Genomic DNA, 26,027 nt, shown 5'->3' with positions numbered 1-26,027 from the left:
CATGAATAAAGAATGGTACCAACACATCCTCCGAGAACAACTTCTCCCAACCATCTAGGAACAGTTTGGTGATGAACGATGTCTTTTGCCAGCATGATGGAGCACCTTGCCATAAGGCAAAAGTGATAACTAAGTGGCTCGGGGAACAAAACATCGATATTTTGGGTCCATGGCCAGGAAACGCCCCAGACCTTAATCCCATTGAGAACTTGTGGTCAATCCTAAAGAGGCGGGTGGAGAAACAAAACCCCACAAATTCTGACAAACTCCAAGCATTGATTATGCAAGAATGGGCTGCCATCAGTCAGGATGTGGCCCAGAAGTTAATTGACAGCATGCCAGGGTGGATTGCAGAGGTCTTGAAAAAGAGGGGTCAACACTGCAAATATTGACTCTTTGCATCAACTTCATGTAATTGTCAATAAAAGCCTTTGACACTTATGAAATGCTTGTAATTATACTTCAGTATTCCATAGTAACATCTGACAAAAATATCTAAAGACACGGAAGCAGCAAACTTTGTGGAAATTCATATTTGTGTCATTCTCAAAACTTTTGGCCACGACTGTACATTGGTGTGTGTGCTAACCTTGCTTGGAGCCCACTCGGTCACTGCTGGGCCCTGTGTTGGGTGTATACTTGGTGTCTCTGGTGGCGGCACTGTGTCGGGTCCAGTCAAAGTCATCCGTCTTGTCCTGGGTGAACATACACACGGCCTCGTCCTCAAAGCTACACTGGAACTCTCCTGATTGGGAGGACACACAGAGAAGACATTTAAATCAAATCAAATTATTATTATATTTTTATTTCAACAAGGAACACAGACTGAGACCAAGGTCTCTTTTACAGCTGGGCCCTGCGTATACATGTTTACACATACAGTTTAGGTACATTGATTAAGAAACTTCACAAGACAAACAAAACAATCACAGATAACACTAAAAAATACAGCAGCAGATTACATTTACACATAGGTTATTCCCCTAACAGCACAAGAACTTGCATTACCCCAAGCAGTTACAAGAAATACAAAAATACAAATCCCCTAATAAATGTTTAAAATGGGCAAGGGGGACAAGAGTCTCAAGTTTAAGTTTAGTCTGCAGGCTATTCCATAGGCAAGGAGCGTAACAGGAAAAGGCAGCCATACCCAACTCTGTGGAGATCGCATGGGCCTCAAGTGTAATCCATGCTTCAGACCTGGTTTCATGAATTATAATTCTAATGTTGATAAGTGATGATAAATAAGGTAGTTTATTCAGAAGTGCTTTATAGACAAACACGAGAGCATGTTGTTCTCGTCTTATGGACAGCGAAGTCCAACCCACATGTTGATATAAAACACAGTGGTGAGTTCTGTAGCTAGCACTCGTAATAAACCTAAGTGCCAAATGATAAGTAGCATCCAGCGATTTAGTTGATGCCGTAGCGTGCATGTAGATAATATCCACATAATCTAGAACAGACATAAAAGTAGCTTGCACAATGTGTCTTCTATTTGTAGAGGACAAACATGTCCTGTTTCTATAGAGGAAGCCTAGCTTGATTTTTAGCCGTTTACAAAGTTCGTCAACATGCATTTTAAAAGACAGTTTATCATCCAACCATATCACTAAGTATTTATATGCAGAGACCTAATTAATTCGAGAGCCATCTAAGCTCGTAATTGCAATTGTATTGTATTGCAAAGTGTATTTTCAACCAACTTTTTGAACCTATTAAAAATCTTAAAAAGTGTTTTCTTTGCATTTAAAACAAGTTTCAGCTATATAAAAGACCCTTGTAATATCTTAAAATCTGTCTCCAATTGTGATAATGCTTGATCAGCCGTTGAAGTGATAGAGTACATGACAGTGTCATCAGCATAAAGATGAATTTTACACTTTCTTACCTCATCACCGATATTGTTTATGTAGATAGTGAACAGTAATGGACCAAGTATAGAACCTTGTGGGACCCCTTTAACCAACTCCAATTGCTCCGACTGGATGCCGTTGACTCTAACAGCCTGACTTATATCCTTTAGATAGTCATGAAACCAACGTCAGGAATCCGATCCCAGTCCTATTAACGACAGCTTATGCAAAAGTATCGCATGGTCTACAGTGTCAAAAGCTTCATACAAATCCATACAAGGCGGCACAGTACTTTCTATTATCTAGGGCATTAGTAATATAATTTCCAACACGTACAGTGCCTGTAGTGGTACTGTGTTTAGGTCTGAAGCCAGATTGATTGCTAGAAAGAGTATTGTTAACAGTTAAAAAAGATTGTAGTTGCCTATTCACCAATGACTCTAGAATTTTAGCCAAACAGGAGAGCTTAGAGATGGGCTGATAATTATCCAATTCACTACCATCACCTCCCTTGAGGAGTGGTAAAACAAAAGCTGTTTTCCAAGCTTTAGGAATCTTTCCTACCACTAATGTTTGATTAAAGATATGCGTTACTGCACTAGCAATAATAGGTGCCGCACACTTGAGTAAATATGGATCCAGATTGTCAGCGCCTAATGATTTCTTTGAATCTATAGCAGATAGTGCAGATAAGACCTCATCTTCTGTGACTTTTTGGAAAATTAATAACAGGCTTACTGTTTTCCACATCAGCTGAAGGCCAAGGGGCTGAAACAATAGACCGGTCAGGATCGTGTTGGCCATTTTTTCTTTCAAAAAGAAAACCAGCAGAAATAAAATGCTTATTAAAAACATCACAAATTTCAGTTCGTCACTGATGATCCCAGATTCCGATGTAATTTGCTTCGGCAGGGAAGTCAAGGAGATTCCTTGTTTAAGTGAGTTAACAGTTTTCCAGAATTTAGAGGGATCACCAGCAGACTCTGTCATAGCATCAAGAAAATACCGAGATTTTGCCTTTTTTATTCCTCCGGTCCATTTATTTCTCAATTGCCTAAAAAGCAGCCAATCAGCTGTTTCACCAGTTTTCCTCACCAAGGCCCATGCTTGATTCTTTTGCAGGAAAAGGATTTTCAAATCACAGGAGAACCAAGGATTAGTTTGATTTTTTACCCTGTCGCTTTAACGAAGCGTGTTTATCAGCCATGAAGGTAAAAATGTAGGAATAGAAAGAGAATGCTAATTATGCAGTTTACGGATAAAAGCTCTGAATAATAAAGGTCATGGATAAAGGCTTGCTCTGAGAAGTGTTTATTGTTTCTCTTTAGAATTATACGGGGGTCAGGGTTTTTTAGCCTAGTATCTCTGATACACGCAATAAGGCAGTGGTCACTAATTTGCAAATAACCCACTAGCTATATATTTGTGAGGTGTATTTGTTAAGATAAGGCCTAGTAATGTAAATTTTTTGGAGGTCTTTTGAATTAGGACGGGTAGGTATAGTTATTAGTTGAGTAAGATTTAGTTCGTTGCAAATGTCTTTTAATTTAAATGATGCTGGCATCAGCCAGTCCAAATCAAACTTGATTTGTCACGTCAGCCGAATACAACAGGTAGACCTTACAGTGAAATGCTTACCTACAAGCCCATAACCAACAACACTTTAAGAAGTTTTAAGAAAAAAAGTGTTAAGTAAAAAATAGATAAGTAAAAAAATTGAAAATAAAAGTAAGAAATAATTAAACAGAAGCAGTAAAATAACAATAGAGAGGCTATATACAGAGGATACCGGGTACAGAGTCAATGTGCGGGGGCACCGGTTAGTCGAGGTAATTGAGGTAATATGTACATGTAGGTAGAGTTAAAGTGACTATGCATAGATAATAAAGAGAGAGTAGCAGCAGCTTAAAAGAGGGGTCTTGGTAGCCCTTTGATTAGCTGTTCAGGAGTCTTATAGCTTAGATACTACTGAGATAGACTTATGCATTTTCAAACAACTTATTGACAATTATGAAATGTGCTTATAGTGCATTATGAACATGGTATTAATAGGAAATATTTCATTTTTGACATTATTAAGGACCTGTGTATTGCGATGGATAATTAACATGAATAAACTGTGTATACCATAAAAATGGTATATAACATAAAAACCCAACCTTTTCTTCATCTCTGGCCGTTGTTAATTAAAACATTACGGTTGACTTGTCTTATTAAATATCAAACTGCCATGGGTTATGGAGTCCATTCGTAGGACTGATACTTACTCAAGTGAGGGTTGACTGGAGCTGAAAGAGAAAACAAAAGACACTTGAATCATTTAGGAGTTCAAACTTGTGAAAGGAATGCCTGTGTCTAAGATTTCATCCCTACTCTGTATAAAAGACCCGTGGGGAAATCTAAAAAGCAAGAACTACTTTGTTTGTCCCTGCAGTCTAATTTGAGGCGGAGTACTAGGGAGTAGTGAGGCCATGCCATCATCCCCTCTTATCATCCGGAGGGAGAGAGGGTTAGGGTTAGGTTACTCCGGAGAGAGAGAGGGCTTATGGGCTGCAGAGGGCTAATGGAAGAGAGGAAGCACAAGACTCAGGTAAACTATACAGACCTGCATCTTTCTTCATTTAATTCACCACCTTCCCTATCTGTGCTCGCCAGGAACTGTGGCTGAGTCCTTTCCTAATCCCAATGAGGGCAGAACTGCATGCTGGGTAGAGGTTTCCAAACAATTTGCAGTGGAGATAGCTGACCTGAAATGTCTCCCAATTTCAACCAATAAACTTCCAGAGCCTAACCTGTAGAGAGAGTATTCTTCAAGCAAAGTAGGAGTTTGGAAGATGTATTCAGGCTGTAAACTTCACGGTGAGATGTCTGAACGAGAGTAAACCGTGTGTCCCATTTGATGGTGTAACAGATCAGCCCGGCCCAACAAAGGTGCAGCCAGAGGCATCCGTCCCATTGGCTAACGATAAATGGTCAGATATGAACAGAATGCAAATTTATAAAAAAAACCCGCAGAAAACACAACAACAGCAGATGTTCAAGAGAAAAAGCTACTATTATTGAAGTGAGATCTGTCAAAAAAATGTAAATGCAGAGAAATTATCCCATTTAGCAATTGTATAGAGAACCATCAATTGATTCATTGATGATTCAATTGAGGAATAAAATGTGAAAATGCCTGCGACTGCATCAAATTATTGTAATTTGGGAAACTGTGTAATACGAAGGAGTGGGTTGGTGGTTTGTGGCGAAATGCATCAGATGTTCATTATGAGCCTTTTTCTCCATAGTTTTCCCTTTTCTGAGCCGCAATTATGCATCGGGAGGTTCCATTTCCCCCACTACTAAACCACCCAGCTGTTCCCAACTTCAGTGAGGAGGAGGAGGTCGCCTTGGTGGAGAGGAGCAGATGCTGCTAGCTTGGAAACATGCTCTGCATTAGTACTGACTCTAATTGATAGGGTCTCCGTGCACTCAGTGCCTAGACAGACCACAAGCACTGCGCGGGCACTGCACAGGCAGGGAAGCAGTAGGCAGGGAGGCACAACATTTAGTCAATATCGTTAAATACACATTTGAATTGCCGCATGTCTCTTTTGCTCGTTGTGTACGGTAGCTTGCATATCTGGAGGACTTAGTTGCAACGGACACACATTTTCATAAGCCTACATCAGAAAAGGTATTTACGCAAACACGTTTTTGTACATTCTCCTTTTCTCTTGTAGGCGTCACTTCAGTAATATCCTTGTTTTCTTTCTCAAACAGCTGCTGTACAATATTTATGGAGAAGAGAACAGGATTCTTGAGACCAAAGTTGCTCATAGAAAAACATATACTGTAACTAACTCTAACACCAACACGAAACCCAATCCAGTGTCTCAAAGTGAAGTGGCTGGCATGTCCTCAGCAACAGCTGTTATCCAGAGGACAGTTGTACGCCATGCCACTGCTCATTAGAATCAGCAAGTGCACTGCTAGTATTTACAAGGCTTGGGCGGCATACCGTATTCCCGGGGTATGTAGATATACACAGGTATTAAGTGTAACCAAAAATTATTCAAGGCACTCAGATGTCAAACAGGAGTGATTATACACTTATCATGATTCTGGTTAATAAAATGAACAAATACACAAAAAAATATGTTATCTGAGGTAACTTGGAGGTGACTTTGGCAATCTTGACACAACTCATGCAGAGGGAGATGAAACGTTTCAGGTCAGATAGATTTGGAGGAATCATCTGTTAGTTGTCCGATAAATTATTTATGTACAATGTTGTATCACTGGGGGATTAAAATACATATGTAAATATTTGAGGTCACGGTGTCATTTTACGTGAATGTGTAAAAATGTTCTCTCTCATATCTATCCACTTGCAGTGTGCGTCTGGGTGTGTATGTTGCGAGTGTGTGGGTTTGACAGTGTGTGTGTGTGTGTGTGTGCGTGCGTGTGTGCGTGATTGAGTGTTGAGCATCTCTTTTATTGTATAATATGACACGACTGAGCAATTAACATTTGAAAGCAAGTGTTATCTTTTACCATATATAGTTGAAGTCGGAAGTTTACATACACCTTAGCCAAATGCAATTAAACTCAGTTTTTCACAATTCCTGACATTTAATCCTTGTAAGGAATCGGATCACCACTTTATTTTAAGAATGTGAAATGTCAGAATAATAGTAGAGAGAGTGATTTATTTCAGCTTTTATTACTTTCATCACATTCCCAGTGGGTCAGAAGTTTACATACACTCAATTAGTATTTGGTAGCATTGCCTTTAAATTGTTTAACTTGGGTCAAAAATTTCGGGTAGCCATCCACAAGCTTCCCACAATAAGTTGGGTGAATTTCTGGTCCATTCCTCCTGACAGAACTGGTGTAACTGAGTCAGGTTTGTAGGCCTCCTTGCTCGCACACACTTTTTCAGTTCTGCCCACAAATTTTCTATAGGATTGAGGTCAGGGCTTTGTGATGGCCACTCCAGTACCTTGACTCTGTTGTCCTTAAACCCTTTTGTCACAACTTTGGAAGCATGCTTGGGGTCATTGTCCATTTGGAAGACCCATTTGCGACCAAGCTTTAACTTCCTGCCTGATGTCTTCAGATGTTGCTTCAATACATCCACATAATTTTCCTGCCTCATGATGCCATCAATTTTGTGAAGTGCACCTGTCCCTCCTGCAGCAAAGCACCCCCACAACATGATGCTGCCACCCCCGTGCTTCACGGTTGGGATGGTGTTCTTAGACTTGCAAGCCTCCCCCTTTTTGCTCCAAACATAACAATGGTCATTATGGCCAAACAGTTCTATTTTTGCTTCATCAGACCAGAGGACATTTCTCCAAAAAGTATGATCTTTATCCCCATGTGCAGTTGCAAACCGTAGTCTGGCTTTTTTTATGGCTGTTTTGGAGCAGTGGCTTCTTCCTTGCTGAGCGGCTTTTCAGGTTATGTCAACATAGGACTCGTTTTACTGTGGATATAGATACTTTGTACCTGTTTCCTCCAGCATCTTCACAAGGTACATTGCTGTTGTTCTGGGATTGATTTGCACTTTTCGCACCAAAGTACGTTCATCTCTAGGAGACAGAACGAGTCTCCTTCCTGAGCGGTGTGACGGCTGCGTGGTCCCATAGTGTTTATACTTGTGTACTACTGTTTGTACAGATGAACGTGGTACCTTCAGGTGTTTGGAAATTGCTCACAAGGATGAACCAGACTTGTGGAGGTCTACAATTTTTTTTCTGAGGTCTTGGTTGATTTCTTTTGATTTTCCCATGATGTCAAGCAAAGAGGCACTGAGTTTGAAGGTAGGCCTTTAAATACATCCACAGGTGCACCTCCAATTGACTCAAATTATGTCAATTAGCCTATCTGAAGCGTCTAAAGCCATGACATCATTTTCTGTAATTTTCCAAGCTGTTTAAAGGCACAGTCAACTTAGTGTATGTAAACTTCTGACCCACTGGAATTGTGATACAGTGAATTATAAGTGAAATAATCTGTCTGTAAACAATTGTTGGAAAAATTACTTGTGTCATGCACAAAGTAGATGTCCTAACCGACTTGCCAAACTATAGTTTGTTAACAAGAGATTTGTGGAGTGGTTGAAAAACAACTTTTAATGACTCCAACCTAAGTGTATGTAAACTTCCGACTTCAACTGTACTTTACCACAGTGTCCTCAGTGGTTTTATAAATTGTAATTAGAGAGTTTAATAAAGCCTAAATAATGTTATGACGAGTATAAGGGTCTCATATGTGTCATTACATATACACAGTATAAACATTCCTGTACACAGTAAAATATACTTTCCGATGGACTTAAAACTGTACACTGATAGGCTAAGTGTGTCACTGTATCAACGGTGACTTTTTTGAGGTGAGTCTTGATGTTATTTTTACAGCACAACCGATGGTCACATGGGGCCTTAAACACTGTCGAGGGGGGAGACCGGAGCATAGAGGTTGAAATGTCAGGTCAGGCATGTCTGTCAATCTGTACTGTATGGGCAACCACCATAACATGGATACAGCATCAGCTGGAGGAGTCGTCTCAAATTCCAGGCCTGCGGGCCACAAATGACTAGTTCTAGGCCTAATGTGTCACGAGGGCCGGGAGTTTCAGACCTCTGACATGGAATATATAGAATACTCCTAAAAACCAGATAATAGGTGGAAAGAACTCTAGTGCTGCTATTTCCTCATCTCACCTGGGTGCAGAGAACACATGATTAGAGAATATAGGCTGGAAGCATCTAATTAGTGCAGAAGGTCAGTGAACTGTTGTGTTTGTTTGCTAGTCAGAGCAGCTCACCACCAGACTGTGTTTTGTTGTATTTCTATGGGGGGGTTGGCTGGCTGCGTCTGTGCAGACTTCACAGGCTAGGGCTGACAGCTTGTAGCAGACGTGTATTTCAAAGGGTGGAACTAGAATAGACCCAGGCTAGGCAATTCAAGTTTGGAAGAGAGAGGACTCAAAACCTGGACAGTATCGTGTCTTGTGTTGCACTGCTGCACTACAAAAGCTTCCAACTGTGTTGAAGCTGAAGCAAATCTCAGGCTGTAATTCCAATTCTGCAGCCTGTTGAAAGGAGTTGATTTGTTGAACAGGTGTTGGCGGAGGACATTTTCAGTGCCTCTTTTCACTCCCTTCATAAGAAAGTACCAAAAAAAGGATGGATTGATACAAAAAAATGTAAATGATAGTGAAGGATAAAGAAATAAAGTAGACATTAGACAAAGATTGTAACGGGTGTGGAACCTTATCTACAGAAACACCAGTAGTGACAGAGAGGGAATTAAAGTCCACCTCTCCAACTACATACAAATTGCATTTAATTAAAAATCCTTTCCGTTTGTATTCTTAGCCGAAATCCTTCCTGGATGGCTCTTGATACTGTCTGCCGCCTCCCCCTCGGTGACAATGGCACTTTTTGATGACTAAGTTGAGGTGCTGAATGTTTTCATGTAATTGTGCTTGGATCTCTGAATGTGTAATCATTACTGGTACAAATTCATATCTCTCTTTGCTTTACTTCCTCCTTGTAAATAAGAATGCTCTGTCAAATGTACTGACAGTGATCTATCTAATGATTCAGTATTTTCCTAACCAGTAGGGGTCCCTATTACCATATAAATATGTCAACATCTGGGAGGCCCTTACTGTGATACACTACATGATCAAAAGTATGTTGACGTCGAACATCTCATTCCAAAATCATGGGCGTTGAAAATAAGAACAGACGACAGACGATTATTTCACTTATAATTCACTGTATCACAATTCCAGTGGGTCAGAAGTTTACATACACTAAGATGACTGTGCCTTTAAACATCTTGGAAAATTCCCCAAAATTATGTCATGGCTTTAGAAGCTCATGATAGGCTAATTGACATAATTTGAGTCAATTGGAGGTGTACCTGTGGATGTATTTCAAGGCCTACCTTCAAACTCAGTGCCTCTTTGCTTGACATCATGGGAAAATCAAAAGAAATCAACCAAGACCTCAGAAAAAAAATTGTAGACCTCCACAAGTCTGGTTCATCCTTGGGAGCAATTTCCAAATGCCTGAAGGTACCACGTTCATAAGTACAAACAAAAGTACGTAAGTATAAACACCATGGGACCACGCAGCCATCTTACCACTGAAGGAGACGTGTTCTGTCTCCTAGAGATGAATGTACTTTGGTGCGAAAAGTGCAAATCAATCCCAGAACAACAGCAAAGGACCTTGTGAAGATGCTGGAGGAAACAGGTACAAAAGTATCTATATCCACAGTAAAAGGAGTCCTATATGGACATAACCTGAAAGGCCACTCAGCAAGGAAGAAGTCACTGCTCCAAAACCGGCATAAAAAAGCCAGACTACGGTTTGCAACTGCACATGGGGACAAACATCGTACTTTTTGGAGAAATGTCCTCTGGTCAGATGAAACAAAAATAGAACTGTTTGGCCATAATGACGATCGTTATGTTTGGAGGAAAAAAGGGGAGGCTTGCAAGCCGAAGAACACCATCCCAACCGTGAAGCACGGGGGTGGCAGCATCATGTTGTGGGGGTGCTTTGCTGCATGAGGGACTGGTGAACTTCACAAAATAGATGACATCATGAGGGAGGAAAAGTATGTGGATATATTGAAGCAACATCTCAAGACATCAGGTAGGAAGTTAAAGCTTGGTCACAAATGGGTCTTCCAAATGGACAATGACCCCAAGCATACTCCCAAAGTTGTGGCAAAATGGCTTAAGGACAACAAAGTCAAGGTATTGGAGTGGCCATCACAAAGCCCTGACCTCAATCCTATAGAAAATTTGTGGGCAGAACTGAAAAAGCATGTGTGAGCAAGGAGGCCTACAAACCGGACTCAGTTACACCAGCTCTGTCAGGAGAAATGGGCCAGAATTCACCCAACTTATTGTGGGAAGCTTGTGGAAGGCTACCCGAAACATTTGATCCAAGTTAAACAATTTAAAGGCAATGCTACCAAATACTAATTGAGTGTATGTAAACTTCTGACCCACTGGGAATGTGATGAAAGTAATAAAAGCTGAAAGAAATAATTCTCTCTACTATTATTCTGACATTTCACATTCTTAAAATAAAGTGGTGATCCTAACTGACCTAAGACAGGGAATTTTTACTTGGATTAAATGTCAGGAATTGTGAAAAACTGCATTTAAATGTATTTGGCTAAGGTGGATCTAAACTTCCGACTTCAACTGTACATCCTTATTGAAGAACATTCTTTCTCTACTGTACAATGCTGAGGGTCATTCTGTACATTATACAACAAAATACAATACAATATGCAACAATATACATTAACACAATATAGAACTGTGAGCATACAAGGCCATGCTAGTCCCTACTGAAGAACATACAGTGCTGAAGGCCAAGTAGATTTTGTACAGTACAATAAACTCCCAATAGAGCATTGTGATCATACACTGTCCAGGCCACCCAACTAGACAGAGAATGATTTCTGCTCACCACTGTATCTGATGGTTCTGTCTGTGGAGTCTCCTTCCCCGAAGCGTGTGATGGGGGTGAGGCGGACCAGGTAGGCCTCTGGCTTGATGAGCTCCGTCAGGTTGTGGGTGATCAGCTCGCCCTTGGCGATTGCTCCCTCCATGGGGATCTCTTGCTCCCACCACCTCGACTGGCCCGTCTAGACAACACATAGGAATATTTTATTGGAAAATCATTATAATCAATTCCAATGCTTTTTTTTACAAGTGCACATAGGCCAAACTCGACACATTACAATAAATTCCTACTGGTCCACATTCTGAACGCAAGGTGAAAGGAAACTAATAGGATACATTTGAATGGATTCCATATTTTGCAAGGAATGGCAACCATCACTACAGCCTCCACTTGGTTATATGATCTTCGTCCCATCTACCATAAAGTCAGCCGACTAAACAATGTCCTGTGTAATTGTGTGCTATTCTTTTGGTGCTGAAATAAGTAGGTTTTTATAAAAACGCCAGAGCTCCAGTCGGACCACACTAGTCGCCGCTCAACTCCATCGTATATCGTGGAGTTGAGTTTAGTCGGCTACCATAAAGTTAGATCTGATTTAACCATAGACATTACAACCAGTAGAGAGTGAGATCTACTGAAGTCATCCACGTATTCCTATGAAAAACTCCAGATGCCGCTTGAAGTATTTGAATTTGAAGCGAGACATATTGCTGAATGGGGCTAGAAGGCACCAGAGAGGAAGAGGAAGAGAGAGGCCCAACTCAGTGGAAAATCTGTTTCCCTCCAGCAGGTGTTTTTTTGTTGTTGTTTCACCATGCAAGGAGTTTTTGTATGGAGGTCAATGAGCGTCGAATTTGGTCAAAAAAAATGAATGGCTTGTTTGATACGTGAGGTCGGAGTTGTCTTGGGATGGATATAGGGGCAGCAGGTAGCCTAGTGGTTAGAGTGTTGGGCCAGTAACCGAAAGGTTGGTGGGTTGAATCCCTGAGCTTACAAGGAAAAAATGTGTCATTTTGCCCCCTGAACAAGACAGTTAACCCACTGTTCCTAAGCTGTCATTGTAAATAAGAATTTGTTCTTCACTGACTTGCCTAGTTAAATAATAAAATACATTAATGAAATCAGGCTAGTAGCGTAGCATCGCTCTCCCATAAAAAGGGCTTTATACTCATCAGCACCCCCCCCCAGACAATCCTGCAGCTGAAGAAGCTGGATGTAGAGGTCCTGGGCTGGCGTGGATACATGGTTACATGGTTGTGAGGCCGGTTAGACATACTGGCAAATTCTTTAAAACATAATTTGAGGCAGCTTATGGTAGAGAAATGAACATTAAATTCTCTGGCAACTTGAGACATCTGTGGCATTGTGTTGTGTGACAAAACGGTACCATTTTAAAGTGGCCTTATATTGTCCCCCAGCACAAGGTGCACCTGTGTAATAATCATGCCGCGTAATCAGCTTCTTCTTTCAGCAACTTACCTGGTAAAATAAGGGTAAAATAAAAATAAATTCTTCACCGGTCAGTTGGATGGATTATCTTGGCAATGGAGAAATGCTCACTAACAGGGATGTAAACAAACTTGTGCACAACATTTGAGAGAAATATTTTATTTCAGCACATGAAACATGGGACCAACACTTCACATGTTACGTTTATATTTTTGTTCAGTATATATTTTTTGCCCGTTCAGGTGATTGTAATTTAGAGCAGACCAGGGCTTTTGGCACCGCTAGGTTGCTATGCAGTAGCTGACCAGCAGAGCTCGTGACTTCATGCTCCAGACCGGACACAGTCGGCCTGGATTGAACAGCATTCTCCAATAAGTTGAGACAAGGGGTGCATCTCAATTGTATTTCCTTGATTCCTCGTGTCCTCTTTGCCTCGATCAAGGAAATACAGTTGAGATTCACCCAAGCTTGCCCTCACTTAGCTGTATGCCAGTTGGCCCTCAGTTAGCTCTATGCTAGCTGGCCCTCACTTAGCTGGATGCTAGTTTGCCCTCACTTAGCTGGATGCTAGTTTGCCCTCAATTAGCTGGATGCTAGTTGGCCCTCACTTAGCTGAATGCTAGTTTGTCCTCACTTAGCTGGATGCTAGTTCGCCCTCACTTAGCTGTAAGCTAGTTCGCCCTCACTTAGCTGTAAGCTAGTTCGCCCTCACTTAGCTGGATGCTAGTTGGCCCTCACTTAGCTGGATGCTAGTTTTCCCTCACTTAGCTGGATGCTAGTTTGCCCTCACTTAGCTGGATGCTAGTTTGCCCTCAATTAGCTGTATGCTAGTCCGCCCTCACTTAGCTGTATGCTAGTTTGTGTGATTCTGGAGTAATGGCAGGTGAAGGCAACCCCTAGAGAGACTGGGGCTACGTCCTGATTATCCACTATTCTCCCTAAGTATGCACTTGCTCACTTCCAGTCATGGATTGACAAAATGGTGTAAAATCCCACCAATATTTACACCAATCTAATATTTTTTTATTCATGACTGGATGTGCACATTTAGGGAGAAGGGTGGAGAACCAGGAGGCAGCCTGGGAGTCCTCACAAGGCCTCTTTCCCTCCTTTAAACACCCCATCCAGCCCAGGTTTCCACTTCCTCAGAGTAGTGAACACCCCATCCAGCCCAGGTTTACAATGTCTCAGAGTAGTGAACACCCCATCCAGCCCAGGTTTACAATGTCTCAGAGTAGTGAACACCCCATCCAGCCCAGGTTTACAATGTCTCAGAGTAGTGAACACCCCATCCAGCCCAGGTTTACAATGTCTCAGAGTAGTGAACACCCCATCCAGCCCAGGTTTACAATGTCTCAGAGTAGTGAACACCCCATCCATTTCTGATTTACAGTGTAGTGAATCACCGCATGGTGAAGGGTTATACATTTTACACTAAGCACCAACGTCCTCCAGAACAGCTGCCTCTGTTGTTGCGGGAACACATCTTTATGGAAGACTTTACGAGTTCCATCAGCCTGACTGACAGTCGTAAGTGGCATCGTGACGTTTCTTTGAGCAGTTGTAAACTGTGGTTTTTAACAGATAGATTTACTTCATTGGGCTGGAAGGAAGTTAACTGAATTTAACACCGGACAAGCGTCCACTTCAATTTATGGCAATTTTTCTTGTCTTTCATATTTTGTTGTTATAGTAACAGACAGGTTAAATTAGAGGTTGGGACAGAGGTAGGGGAGTGCAGACAGAAAAGACAGGACTGGGGATCAAATCCCAGCCTGCAAATCATCATGGGTAGCACAGAGCTGGCAGTCGCTAGACCAGACCAATGCTGTGTGAGCAAATTCTGTCATACCTGTACACTCTGTTGTACAGTACTGTCTATCACTACGGCTTTTCATTTCAGTCTTTCTTACAAATAAAACAGCCTGCCAAGAAATCTATTGTGAAACTTCATAATGAATTGTCTCTTTCATTGTGACCTACTGTTTTTGATCAATCACAAATGACACCTTCTCAACATAATGAATAGTATTTTGGGCAGACATAAAGACATTAACACACACACACACACACACACACACACACACACACACACACACACACACACACACACACACACACACACACACACACACACACACACACACACACACACACACACAAACTAGAGCTGCAATGACAATAGACTAGAAGATAGGCAATCTGTTCATGAATAGGTGACAGTTATGAAGTTGTCATACATGCGGAAGAGCAGACACACCTTGTTAGAGCTGTGGTGCCACCGTGCTGGAAGCATTGAGATGAGATAAGATGCTCTAGCTCTTTGAATCTCCCAATTAACTTCTCACATGCATAGCAAACAAGTTGCAGACAGAGACATGCATCTTCAAATCAAATATTAAAGGAATCATTTAAAGCGTGTATGTTTTAATGGAAATATTAAAGGAATCATTTAAAGCGTGTATGTTTTAATGGAAATATTAAAGGAATGTCACGTCCTGACCAGTAAAAGGTGTTATTTGTTATTGTAGTTTGGTCAGGGCGTGGCAGGGGGTGCTTGTTTTGTGTGGTTCGGGGTTTTTCTACATTTTTCTACATTGGTTCTACATTTTCTATTTCTATGTGTTTATCTAGTTTTTCTATTTCTATGTTGGGGTTTTGGTAGGACCTCCAATTAGAGGCAGCTGGTTGTCGTTTCCTCTAATTGGAGGCCATGTTTAGTTGGGGTTTGTTTCACTTGTGTTTTGTGCGTGGTTGTTTCCAATATAGTATGTGCACCTTGTTGGACTCTTTTCGGCGTTTGTTTTGTTTAAGTGTTGTTCCTTTAATAAATACGAAGACGAGCACTTTACCCGCTGCATTTTGGTCCACTCCTTACGACGAACGTTATAAGGAATCATTTAAAGCGTGTATGTGTTAATGTAAATATTAAAGCAATAATTTAAAGCGTGTATGTGTTAATGTAAAAAGCTCTCTTAGTTCCCTTGTTGGTTTCTTAGTCACACGGTTCCTCTAGAACCAGCTAAGCATGTCACATTAAACGCACCACCACATAACTCTTCAGGTACTTAGAAAAATAAACACCAGCGCACCAGTCAAAAGGGATTAGCCTCAAAATATAACAATAGGCTGAATATGAGTACAATACAATATCTAGCTTTTAGTGAGGCCCAATGTTTTCAAGTGTAAAGCAATGGACTGTACTTGCCAGGTGTGTTGTATTAGAGACAGTTGAAGACAAACACTATAAAGGATCATCAAACACAACTATATTGTATCCCAAAAATAATCAACCGTCCTGCTGTTCACATCATAATTAGTACATCTGAGTTCTATGAACTGTACATTAGGTCAAACAAACCGTGAACGGCTCAAAAATTAAATTATTTCAGTTTTCATTCTTTATTGAACATCTGTATTCATATCCCATCACTCAAAATTACAAAGAGTGACTATTTTTCAATGCATCGCCAGTAATAACACATAACACCATCTCAATTAATTGTCTTTCCATGCCAGAGATGCAACAACACTTGGTTATGTGGCCAACCCCCGAGCAATGTTGTGCGGCTAATCACTGTTGATCTTGGCTACGACAATTGGCACGCTCGCCATTTTCCCAGGGTGCCAAGGCCCACGTTGTCTCGTGTGACAGCTGAGTGAGTCACAGTGGGCCTGGCAGCCGACAAATAGAAGATGACTGGTCAAACCCAGAATTCAACCAATGGAGAGTGGAGCTGGTGGGAAGTGAGCGGGAAACCTGTGAGGCCCACTTTCTCTCCTGCATGCCCTGCTACCCAGCTAATGACATCTACATCTATTGCCTCGGCTAGCTTCCTAATTCCACATCTGCAGTTCTTACCAGGACATATTTTTCTTAAAGGGACATCTTTTTCTTACCAGGACATCTTTTTCTTAAAGGGACATCTTTTTCTTACCGGGACATCTTTTTCTTAAAGGGACATATTTTTCTTACAAGGACATCTTTTTCTTAAAGGGACATATTTTTCTTACAAGGACATCTTTTTCTTAAAGGGACATCTTTTTCTTACCGGGACATCTTTTTCTTAAAGGGACATCTTTTTCTTACCAGGACATCTTTTTTTTTGTTGCCTGCTTTTCTATCCACACGGAGTTTGAGCCGTAGAGATGTACAATACTACAGTATGTGTTCGAAAACTGTTTCTATGGTTTCAGCATGAAACCAAGGCTGGAACGTTAGAGAGAAAGGATAGAGAAACGATGTATGATCATTATGAGAGGATAACCAGACATTATAAGGGCTCATACAGTACATGCTTGTCACAAGTCTTATAACAACATTATAACTGCATCCCAATGCATTATACCTGCAGGCAAGTAAAGGGTTACCAATTATGCATACATATACTGTAGGCATAGGCCTGTGTCACTCAAGAGACAAAACTCATGTGCAGTGTAAATGGCATTAGCATGTACTTTACTAACACCCCTAACATCTAAAAGAGCACTACACTGCTCTTCCGCTCCAGTTTAGGTCCCATGTCGCTGAGATGTTAGGAAGTTATCAGCTCAGTCTGCCGTTCAAACACTTCACCCCCAGAAGCACAAGGGACCGTCGACCTAAACTGAGACAGCACTTGACTTTTAACACATCCTCCAGCATGAGCACGACCCTCGGCATCCTCCTTCCGATACCTCCTCCTCACTCCTCTAGCCGCCTCCTGTCTCCTCCTGCCTCCTCCAGCTTCCTCCTGCCTCCTCTTACTCCACCTGCTCCTCCTGCCTCCTCCTGTCTACCCCTACATCCAACAGCATCATCCTGTCTCCTCCTGCCTCTTCCAACCTCCTCCAGCCTCCTCCAACCTCCTCGTCTCCTCCATTTCCCCCCTGCTTCTAACAGCATCCTCCTGGCTCCACCTGTTTCCTCCTGTCTCCCCCTGCTTCCAACAGCCTCCTCCTGTCTCTTCCAACCTCCTCTAGCCTCATCCAGCCTCCTCCAATCCCACCAGCCTCCTTCTGCCTCCACCAGCCTGACATTTCATTTCCTACAACGCTGACCTTTATATTCAAACATCAGCGGCGGGGGAATACATATGCCTGTTTTGTTCATCCTCTCCAGTGTGTATGGCAGAGACTCAGACACGGCCATAAAATTGGGCGAATTAAATTGTAAAAGCGCAGATGTGTTATTTGGCTTGTTTTGAAGATTTACCTGCAATGTGGGTAGAGGTAGAGAAGGTAACAGCCATTCATTTTCCATGTCATGTTCATTCACACTGTTATGTTATGACGGTCATATTAAGATCATAATCGTACTCAATGCTATGTCCTCCATAAAAATGCACCCACCTTTCACCATTTACTGCTTAGAGATGCTGAGAGAGAGTAGATCATACTGATCATGTCATGTATGGTTATATACGCAGTCAGACAAAACGCCATGTCATCCACCAAACAGGTGGATGTACAGTACCAGTCAAAAGTTTGGAAACACCTACTGTACTCATTCATGGGTTTTTCTTTATTTGTACTATTTTCTACATTGTAGAATAATAGTGAAGACATTAAAACTATGAAATAACACATATGGAATCATGTAGTAAGCAAAAAAGTCTTAAACAATTCAAAATATATTTTTAGATTTTAGATTCTTCAAAGTAGCCACCCTTTGCAGTTCAGTTGTGTTGTGTCAAGGTAGGTGTGGTATACAGAAGATAGCCCTATTTGGGAAAATACCAAGTCCATATTATGGCAAGAACAGCTCAAATAAGCAAAGAGAAACAGTCCATCATCACATTAAGGTCAGTCAATCCAGAAAATTTCAAGAACTTTGAAAGTTTCTTCAAGTGCAGTCTCAAAAACCATCAAGCGCTATGATGAAACTGGCTCTCATGAGGACCGCCACAGGAAAGGAAGACCCAGAGTTACCTCTGCTGTAGAGGATATGTTCATTAGAGTTAACTGCACCTCAGATTGCAGCCCAATAAATGCTTCACAGGGTTCAAGTAACAGACACATCTCAACATCAAATGTTCAGAGGAGACTGCGTGAATCAGGCCTTCATGGTCGAATTGCTGCAGAGAAACGGACGACAATAAGAAAAAGAGACTTGCTTGGGCCAAGAAACATGAGCAATGGACATTAGACCGGTGGAAATCTGTCCTTTGGTCTGATGAGTCCAGATTTTAGATTTTTGGTTCTAACCGCCGTGTCTTTGTGAGATGCAGCGTAGGTGAACGGATGATCTCCATATGTGTGGTTTCCACTGTGAAGGATGGAGGAGGAGGTGTGATGGTGTGGGGCTGCTTTGCTGGTGACACTGTCAGTGATTTATTTAGAATTCAAGGCACACTTAACCAGCATGGCTACCACAGCATTCTGCTGCGATACACCATCCCATCAGGTTTGTGCTGAGTGGGACTATCATTTGTTTTTCAACAGAAAAATGACCCAACACACCTCCAGTCTGTGTAAGGGCTATTTGACCAAGAAGGAGAGTGATGGAGTGCTGCATCAGATGACCTGGCCTCCACAATAACCTGACCTCAACCCAATTGAGATGGTTTGGGATGAGTTGGATCGCAGAGTGAATGAAAAGCAGCCAACAAGCGCTCAGCATATGTGGGAACTCTTTCAAGACTGTTGGAAGAGCATTCCAGGTGAAGCTGTTTGAGAGAATGCCAAGAGTGTGCAGAGCTGTCATCAAGGCAAAGGGTGGCTACTTTGAAGAATCTAACATTTAAAATGTATTTTGATTTCTTTAACACTTTGTTATTTGTTATTCCAAAGTTTTGATGCCTTCACTATTGTCCTACAATGTAGAAAATAGTAAAAATAAAGAAAAACACTTGAATAAATAATGTGTGTCCAAACTTTTGACCGATACTGAGATTAGGTAGCCTAGTGGTTAGAGCATTGGGCCAGTAACCAAAAGGTTGTCTAGATCGAATCCTGGGGCTGACAAGGTAAAAATCTGCTCCTGAGGCAGGCAGTATTCCCCGGGTGCCGTGGATGTCAATTAAGGTAGAATTTCAGAGGAGTTGATTTAAGTGTGGAAGACACATTTCAGTTGAATACATTCATTTGGACAACTGACTAGGTATCCCCCTTTATTGTACATGTATGTATTTTTTTATTTTTATGTGTGCTTGCTTTAAAATAGTCAAATTAATAAGCTAAACTATTCCCTCACATTCTGCTCTGCCCCTTTTTGTATTCTGCTAAGCAATGTATGTTGCCTGTTGGAGGTAAAACTGTGTTGCCATGGCAACGGGCCTCACTTCTCATTCATGCCATCCTCATGCCAAATCCTGTTGTAGAAAGGAGGAGAGAGGGAGAGAATAGAAGAGAGAAAGACACAGAGGAAGAAAGAGAGGGAAGAGAGAGAGAGAATGAGAGAAAAAGAGAGCGAGAAAGAGAAAGAAAGAGAGACAGAAGAAAAGAGAAAAACAGATAAAAGGGAGAGAACCAGAACAAGAATGAGGGAGAAAGAGAGAAGAGAGAAAGCAGGAGAGAAAGAATAGAGAAGAGAAGAGAAGAAAAGAGAAAAACAGATAGAAAGGGAGAGGGAGATAGAGAGAGAGAGAAAGAGAAAGAAGATAGAGATTCCTTCTCATGGAAATTCCTCATCCTCTCACTTTCCTCCTCTGCGATTCATCAGGATACAGCAGCTCGTCCTCAAATCCACTGGAGACCAGGGGGAAATTATTTCCTCTGAGTAAATAATAATCTGGGGAGAATTCAATCCAAGGCCTCTCTCTTGGACACAGCAAACACATCACTAAATAATTCAAACAGCACCAATTAGCCTTGAGTTTGTTCTAATCTGTTTGACCAATACTCTATTGTTTCCTCCTTCATGCGAATACTGACATGACGGCGAACGTACAGTCAGTCTGTGATGATGAAACAGAGCGTATAGTCAAGTCGGTGATGATGATGAAGGCTGATAACGGCGAGGCTGACGACTAAGCTGTGAGCACTCGAGGCCAAGGCGGGGAAACACCGGGCGACTTGGCCGTTGCATTTCTCCTCTATGCTGTGTCAGGACGTATAAACACAGAGTCCTCCTTTCTTTTATGTCGAAAGCTTGTTGCGGTAGTAGGGTTGTCGGCAGTAGGGTTGTCGGCAGTAGGGTTGTGGGCAGTAGGGTTGTCGGTAGTAGGGTTGTGGGCAGTAGGGTTGTCGGCAGTAGGGTTGTCGGCAGTAGGGTTGTGGGCAGTAGGGTTGTCGGGAGTAGGGTTGTGGGCAGTAGGGTTGTGGGCAGTAGAGTTGTGGGCAGTAGGGTTGTCGGCAGTAGGGTTGTGGGCAGTAGGGTTGTGGGCAGTAGGGTTGTGGGCAGTAGGGTTGTCGGTAGTAGGGTTGTGGGCAGTATGGTTGTCGGCAGTAGGGTTGTGGGCAGTAGGGTTGTCGGGAGTAGGGTTGTGGGCAGTAGGGTTGTGGGCAGTAGAGTTGTGGGCAGTAGGGTTGTCGGCAGTAGGGTTGTGGGCAGTAGGGTTGTGGGCAGTAGGGTTGTGGGCAGTAGGGTTGTCGGCAGTAGGGTTGTGGGCAGTAGGGTTGTGGGCAGTATGGTTGTGGGCAGTAGGGTTGTGGGCAGTAGGGTTGTGGGCAGTAGGGTTGTGGGCAGTAAGGTTGTGGGCAGTAGAGTTGTCAGCAGTAGAGTTGTCGGCAGTAGACTTGTCGGCAGTAGAGTTTTGTCGGCAGTAGAGTTTTGTCGGCAGTAGAGTTTTGTCGGCAGTAGGGTTTTGTCGGGAGTAGAGTTGTCGGGAGTAGAGTTGTCGGCAGTAGGGTTGTGATTTTCCTGTGTTTTATATATTTCCACACCACAAGGTTGGAATACTACTGTGAAATGTTGAAAATTATTATAATACCCTTTCAGTGTAAGAGCTGTTAGAAAAGACCGCCTGAAATTTCAACTTGTTTTGCGGTTTTGGACCGCCTGGCGACATCACCAGGAGTTTTCTCTCTGCCAATAACAGCTAGTTTTCAGGTTACATATCCCTCCCATTAGGCTCCTACAATTAGGCCCCTCACTCAGACCACTACTAGACAGTCTTAGCAAAATTCTTGCTTAACTTCTTTGAGATGGGGGCAGTATTTTCACGGCCGGATAAAAAAACGTACCCGATTTAATCTGGTTACTACTCCTGCCCAGAAACTAGAATATGCATATAATTAGTAGATTTGGATAGACAACACTCTAAAGTTTCTAAAACTGTTTGAATGGTGTCTGTGAGTATAACAGAACTCATATGGCAGGCCAAAACCTGAGAAGATTCCATACAGGAAGTGCCCTGTCTGACAATTTGTTGTCCTTCTGTTGCATCTCTATCGACATTACAGCATCTGTGCTGTAACGTGACACTTTCTAAGGCTTCCATTGGCTCTCTAAAGCCGCCAGAAAGTGGAATGGGGTGTCTGCTGTCTCTGGGCAAAGTACAGCAGCAGAGTTTGTAAGTGTTCAGCCTGGGGACAGTGAGACTGAGATGCGCATTCACGAGACTTCTCCATTTTTTTCTTTCAGCCTTTGAATGAATACAACTTTGCCCGGTTGGAATATTATCGCTATTTTACAAGAAAAATAGCATAAAAAAATATTTTAAACAGCGTTTGACATGCTTCTAAGTACGGTAATGGAATATTTTGACATTTTTTGTCACGAAATGCGCTCGCGCGTTACCCTTCGGATAGTGACCTGAACGCACGAACAAAACGGAGGTATTTGGATATAACTATAGATTATTTGGAACCAAAACAACATTTGTTGTTGATGTAGAAGTCCTGGGAGTGCATTCTGACGAAGAACAGCAAAGGTAATCCAATTTTTCTAATAGTAATTCTGAGTTTAGGTGACCCCGAAGTTGGCAGATGTCAAAATAGCTAGCCGTGATGGCCGAGCTATGTACTCAGAATATGGCAAAATGTGCTTTCACCGAAAAGCTATTTTAAAATCGGACATAGCGATTGCATAAAGGAGTTCTGTATCTATAATTCTTAAAATAATTGTTATGTATTCTGTCAATGTTTATCATGAGTAATTTAGTAAATTCACCGGAAGTTTTCGGTGGGTATGCTAGTTCTGAACATCACATGCTAATGTAAAAAGCTGTTTTTTGATATAAAAATGAACTTGATTGAACAATACATGCATGTATTGTATAACATAATGTCCTAGGAGTGTCATCTGATGAAGATCATCAAAGGTTAGTGCTGCATTTAGCTGTGGTTTGGGTTTATGTGACATATATGCTTGCTTGGAAAATGGCTGTGTGATTATTTGTGTCTATGTACTCTCCTAACATAATCTAATGTTTTTCTTTCGCTGTAAAGCCTTTTTGAAATCGGACAATGTGGTTAAATTAACGAGAGTCTTATCTTCAAAATGATGTAAAATAGTTGATTGTTTGAGAAAATTGAATTGTGGTATTTTAGTTGGTTTTGTATTTCGCGCCGTGTGATGCCATTGGCTGTTGGCTAGGGGTTCCGCAGGCGGAACGGTGTTCCGCTAGCGGAACGTCTGTCCTCAACAGGTTAAGTATATATTTTTTGCTAATAAGCTATTCTTGACCATTTTAATTGAAAACAATCACAGTAAGGTACTTAAGGAAAAGCAGCCAACAAGTGCTCAGCATATGTGGGAACTCCTTTAAGATTGTTGGAAAAGCATTCCAGGTGAAGCTGGTTGAGAGAATGCCAAGAGCTTGCAAAGCTATCAAAGGCAAAGGGTGGCTACTTTGAAGAATCTCAAATATGAAATATATTTTGATTTGTTTAAAACTTTTTGGGGTACTACATGATTCCATATATGTTATTTCATAGTTTTGATGTCTTCACTATTATTCTACAATGTAAATACTTATGTGAGCATATTTTAATAGGCTATGTAATCCTATTAGGTACGGCAAGGACAAGAAAAGCGGTTTGTGACACGGATACTGTACGAGTACTTCCAACTCTAACAGGGGGAGTGAATGTTGTAAAGGGGAGTGTGAATTAGTTGTCACACATGGCCTTGTTAACATGCTAGATGAATTGCAGGTACTTAACGAGAGAACGACCGCCTCGACTATTATACTTAGCAAGACGTCACGATGTGTGAAGTCGAGGCGAAGTCCGCTGAGCTGTCAAGAGTTTAATACGCTGTTAGCAGCCATGTGTCAAATATCAGCCTGGGTGAGATTCTGAGAATGGGGTGTTGGGAAGGAGGGAGGGAGGGAGGGAGAGAGAGAGAGAGAGAGAGAGAGAGAGAGAGAGAGAGAGAGAGAGAGAGAGAGAGAGAGATGGAAACAGAGAGACATAGGGAGAGAGAGAAATAGGGAGAGAGAGAGAGAGGGAGAGAGATAAATAGGGAGAGAGAGGGAGAGAGATAAATAGGGAGAGAGAGAAATAGGGAGAGAGATAAATAGGGAGAGAGAGAAATAGGGAGAGAGAGAAATAGGGAGAGAGAGAAATAGGGAGAGAGAGAAATACGGAGAGAGAGAGAGAGGAGAGAGAGAGAGAGGAGAGAGAGATAGGTAGGGAGAGAGAGAGATAGAAGAGAAGTCACCATTGATGAAATTAAGCGGATAAACAGTATGGGGGCACGGGAATCAGAGGCGTATACGGGGTGCCCGATTAGATAAGGGCGTCCTGCTTGGTTGCCCGATCGGAAACAGCCAACATCAGGACACCGCGGGGGCTCCCATCCTATCATCAGCAGGAGTGAGGGGCGGAACGAGGCTACACCTCTGGGCCCCCTAACTAAAAGAGAGGGAGCATGGAGAGAGAGCGTGATGGAGGATGCTATCCCCCTACCTCCCTCCTCCTCACCGTCTCTCCCTCCCTTTCTTCCTCAGAATGACTGAACGGGATGCTACTTCCTACTTGCTGTAACACTGGGGCCATATAATTGCAACCCTTCTAGGTAGCCTGGGATGATCACCGAACCCCCAAATGGCTTGACCCATCTGGTATCTGATCAGCTTCTGTTATCAACGATGAGAACGGAAGATAGCGATACATAGGCTTACTTAGCCCAGTCTCTGCCAACGCCAAATCCCCCCCAGCTGAAGTGACTCTGTTATCGGTCAGCTAATAACTAGAAGAATGAATCAGCATGTCCTTGGACCACTGCGAATAATAATGGCAGCGTCTCATCATCGAGGTAGCTATACTGTATGATTTCCTCACTATGCAAAGCGTCTTGTGTCTGTGATGCCAAAGCTATGATGTTGGAATGGTGGAAGTGATTAAAAAGTGAAAGGAGAGTTTCATTATTCATCAAAACAACGCTATTAAACGACACACAATACAGACAGAATAATAGCAGACTGATTCTGCTCAAACAATAGGACTTGTTATCTGTCATTTTCGCAAATGATTGGATTTACACACACACACACACACACACACACACACACACACACACACACACACACACACACACACACACACACACACACACACACACACACACACACACACACACACACACACACACACACTACACCCACCACCCACACTACACCCACCACCCACTCGGAAAGTGAACTTAACTCTGCAGCCAGTCCAGTCTGCCCTTAGGAGGGTTAAGTTAAACCCCATGCAGGCTGGTGTCCTGGAAATGTCATGCGTGAGCCACTGAACAGAAAAGAGAGAGAGAGCTATAGCAGAGAGAGCGAGAGAGGTAGAGAGGAATCGGAGAGAGAGCAAGCAATAGTAGAGAGAGAGAGAGAGATAATGAGGGGTCAGAGAGAGGAGAGAGAAAGAGAAAGAGAGAGAGAGAAGAGAGGAGAGAGAAAAAAGAGAGCGAGGGAGCAGAGGGGAGGAGTGACCAGCCAGGCAGAAAGGAGGAGAGGAGGGGAGGAGTGAGGGGAACAGCAGGTACCAAATCCAGGCAGAGAGGAGAGAGCAGTGACCAGCCATGCCTCCATGATGGATGGGCCTCATCCAGGAAACCACTGTACTGAACCTGGTAAAGAAAAGCACAATAAAAGCTCTAGATAATGTGCTACCATCGCAAAAGACAGCCGGTTAGAGAGCGTTATCCATTAAACAAGAAAGGGGCTGACAGAGACCGTGACAACCGGGCACCTGCAATGTGATGAGTCTGAAAGAGTCCATCACGGCTCGTCCTCTTTTTACCCAGCAGCCACCTCTCCTCCCCCACTGACAGATGCTGGCTGTGTGGTTTTCAGACGCGTCTCACGCACATCACGGCCCACACAGCTAACCTCTGTTCCAGCGAATTCCATCACTGGTTCCTCACTGA

At 42.4% G+C, this 26,027-nt stretch overlaps 1 protein-coding gene across 1 annotated transcript in view; it reads right to left on the bottom strand.

Moving 5' to 3' along the window:
• LOC115172913 (MAM domain-containing glycosylphosphatidylinositol anchor protein 2) overlaps positions 1–26,027 on the bottom strand; it is a 207,437-nt gene that overhangs the window by 18,903 nt on the left and 162,507 nt on the right. Inside the window, exons 11-13 of the mRNA XM_029730776.1 lie at positions 11,351–11,528; positions 4,124–4,144; positions 590–745 (exon numbers count right to left, since the gene is read on the bottom strand). Coding sequence (XP_029586636.1) covers positions 590–745; positions 4,124–4,144; positions 11,351–11,528 — 355 coding nt within the window. The remainder of the gene's footprint in view (positions 1–589; positions 746–4,123; positions 4,145–11,350; positions 11,529–26,027) is intronic.

The sequence above is a fragment of the Salmo trutta genome, chromosome 33 (assembly GCF_901001165.1).
Source record: "Salmo trutta chromosome 33, fSalTru1.1, whole genome shotgun sequence".
Taxonomy (NCBI): domain Eukaryota; kingdom Metazoa; phylum Chordata; class Actinopteri; order Salmoniformes; family Salmonidae; genus Salmo; species Salmo trutta.
The sequence above is the reverse complement of the archived record's forward strand: the minus strand, read 5'-3'. Positions and strand labels throughout refer to the sequence as shown.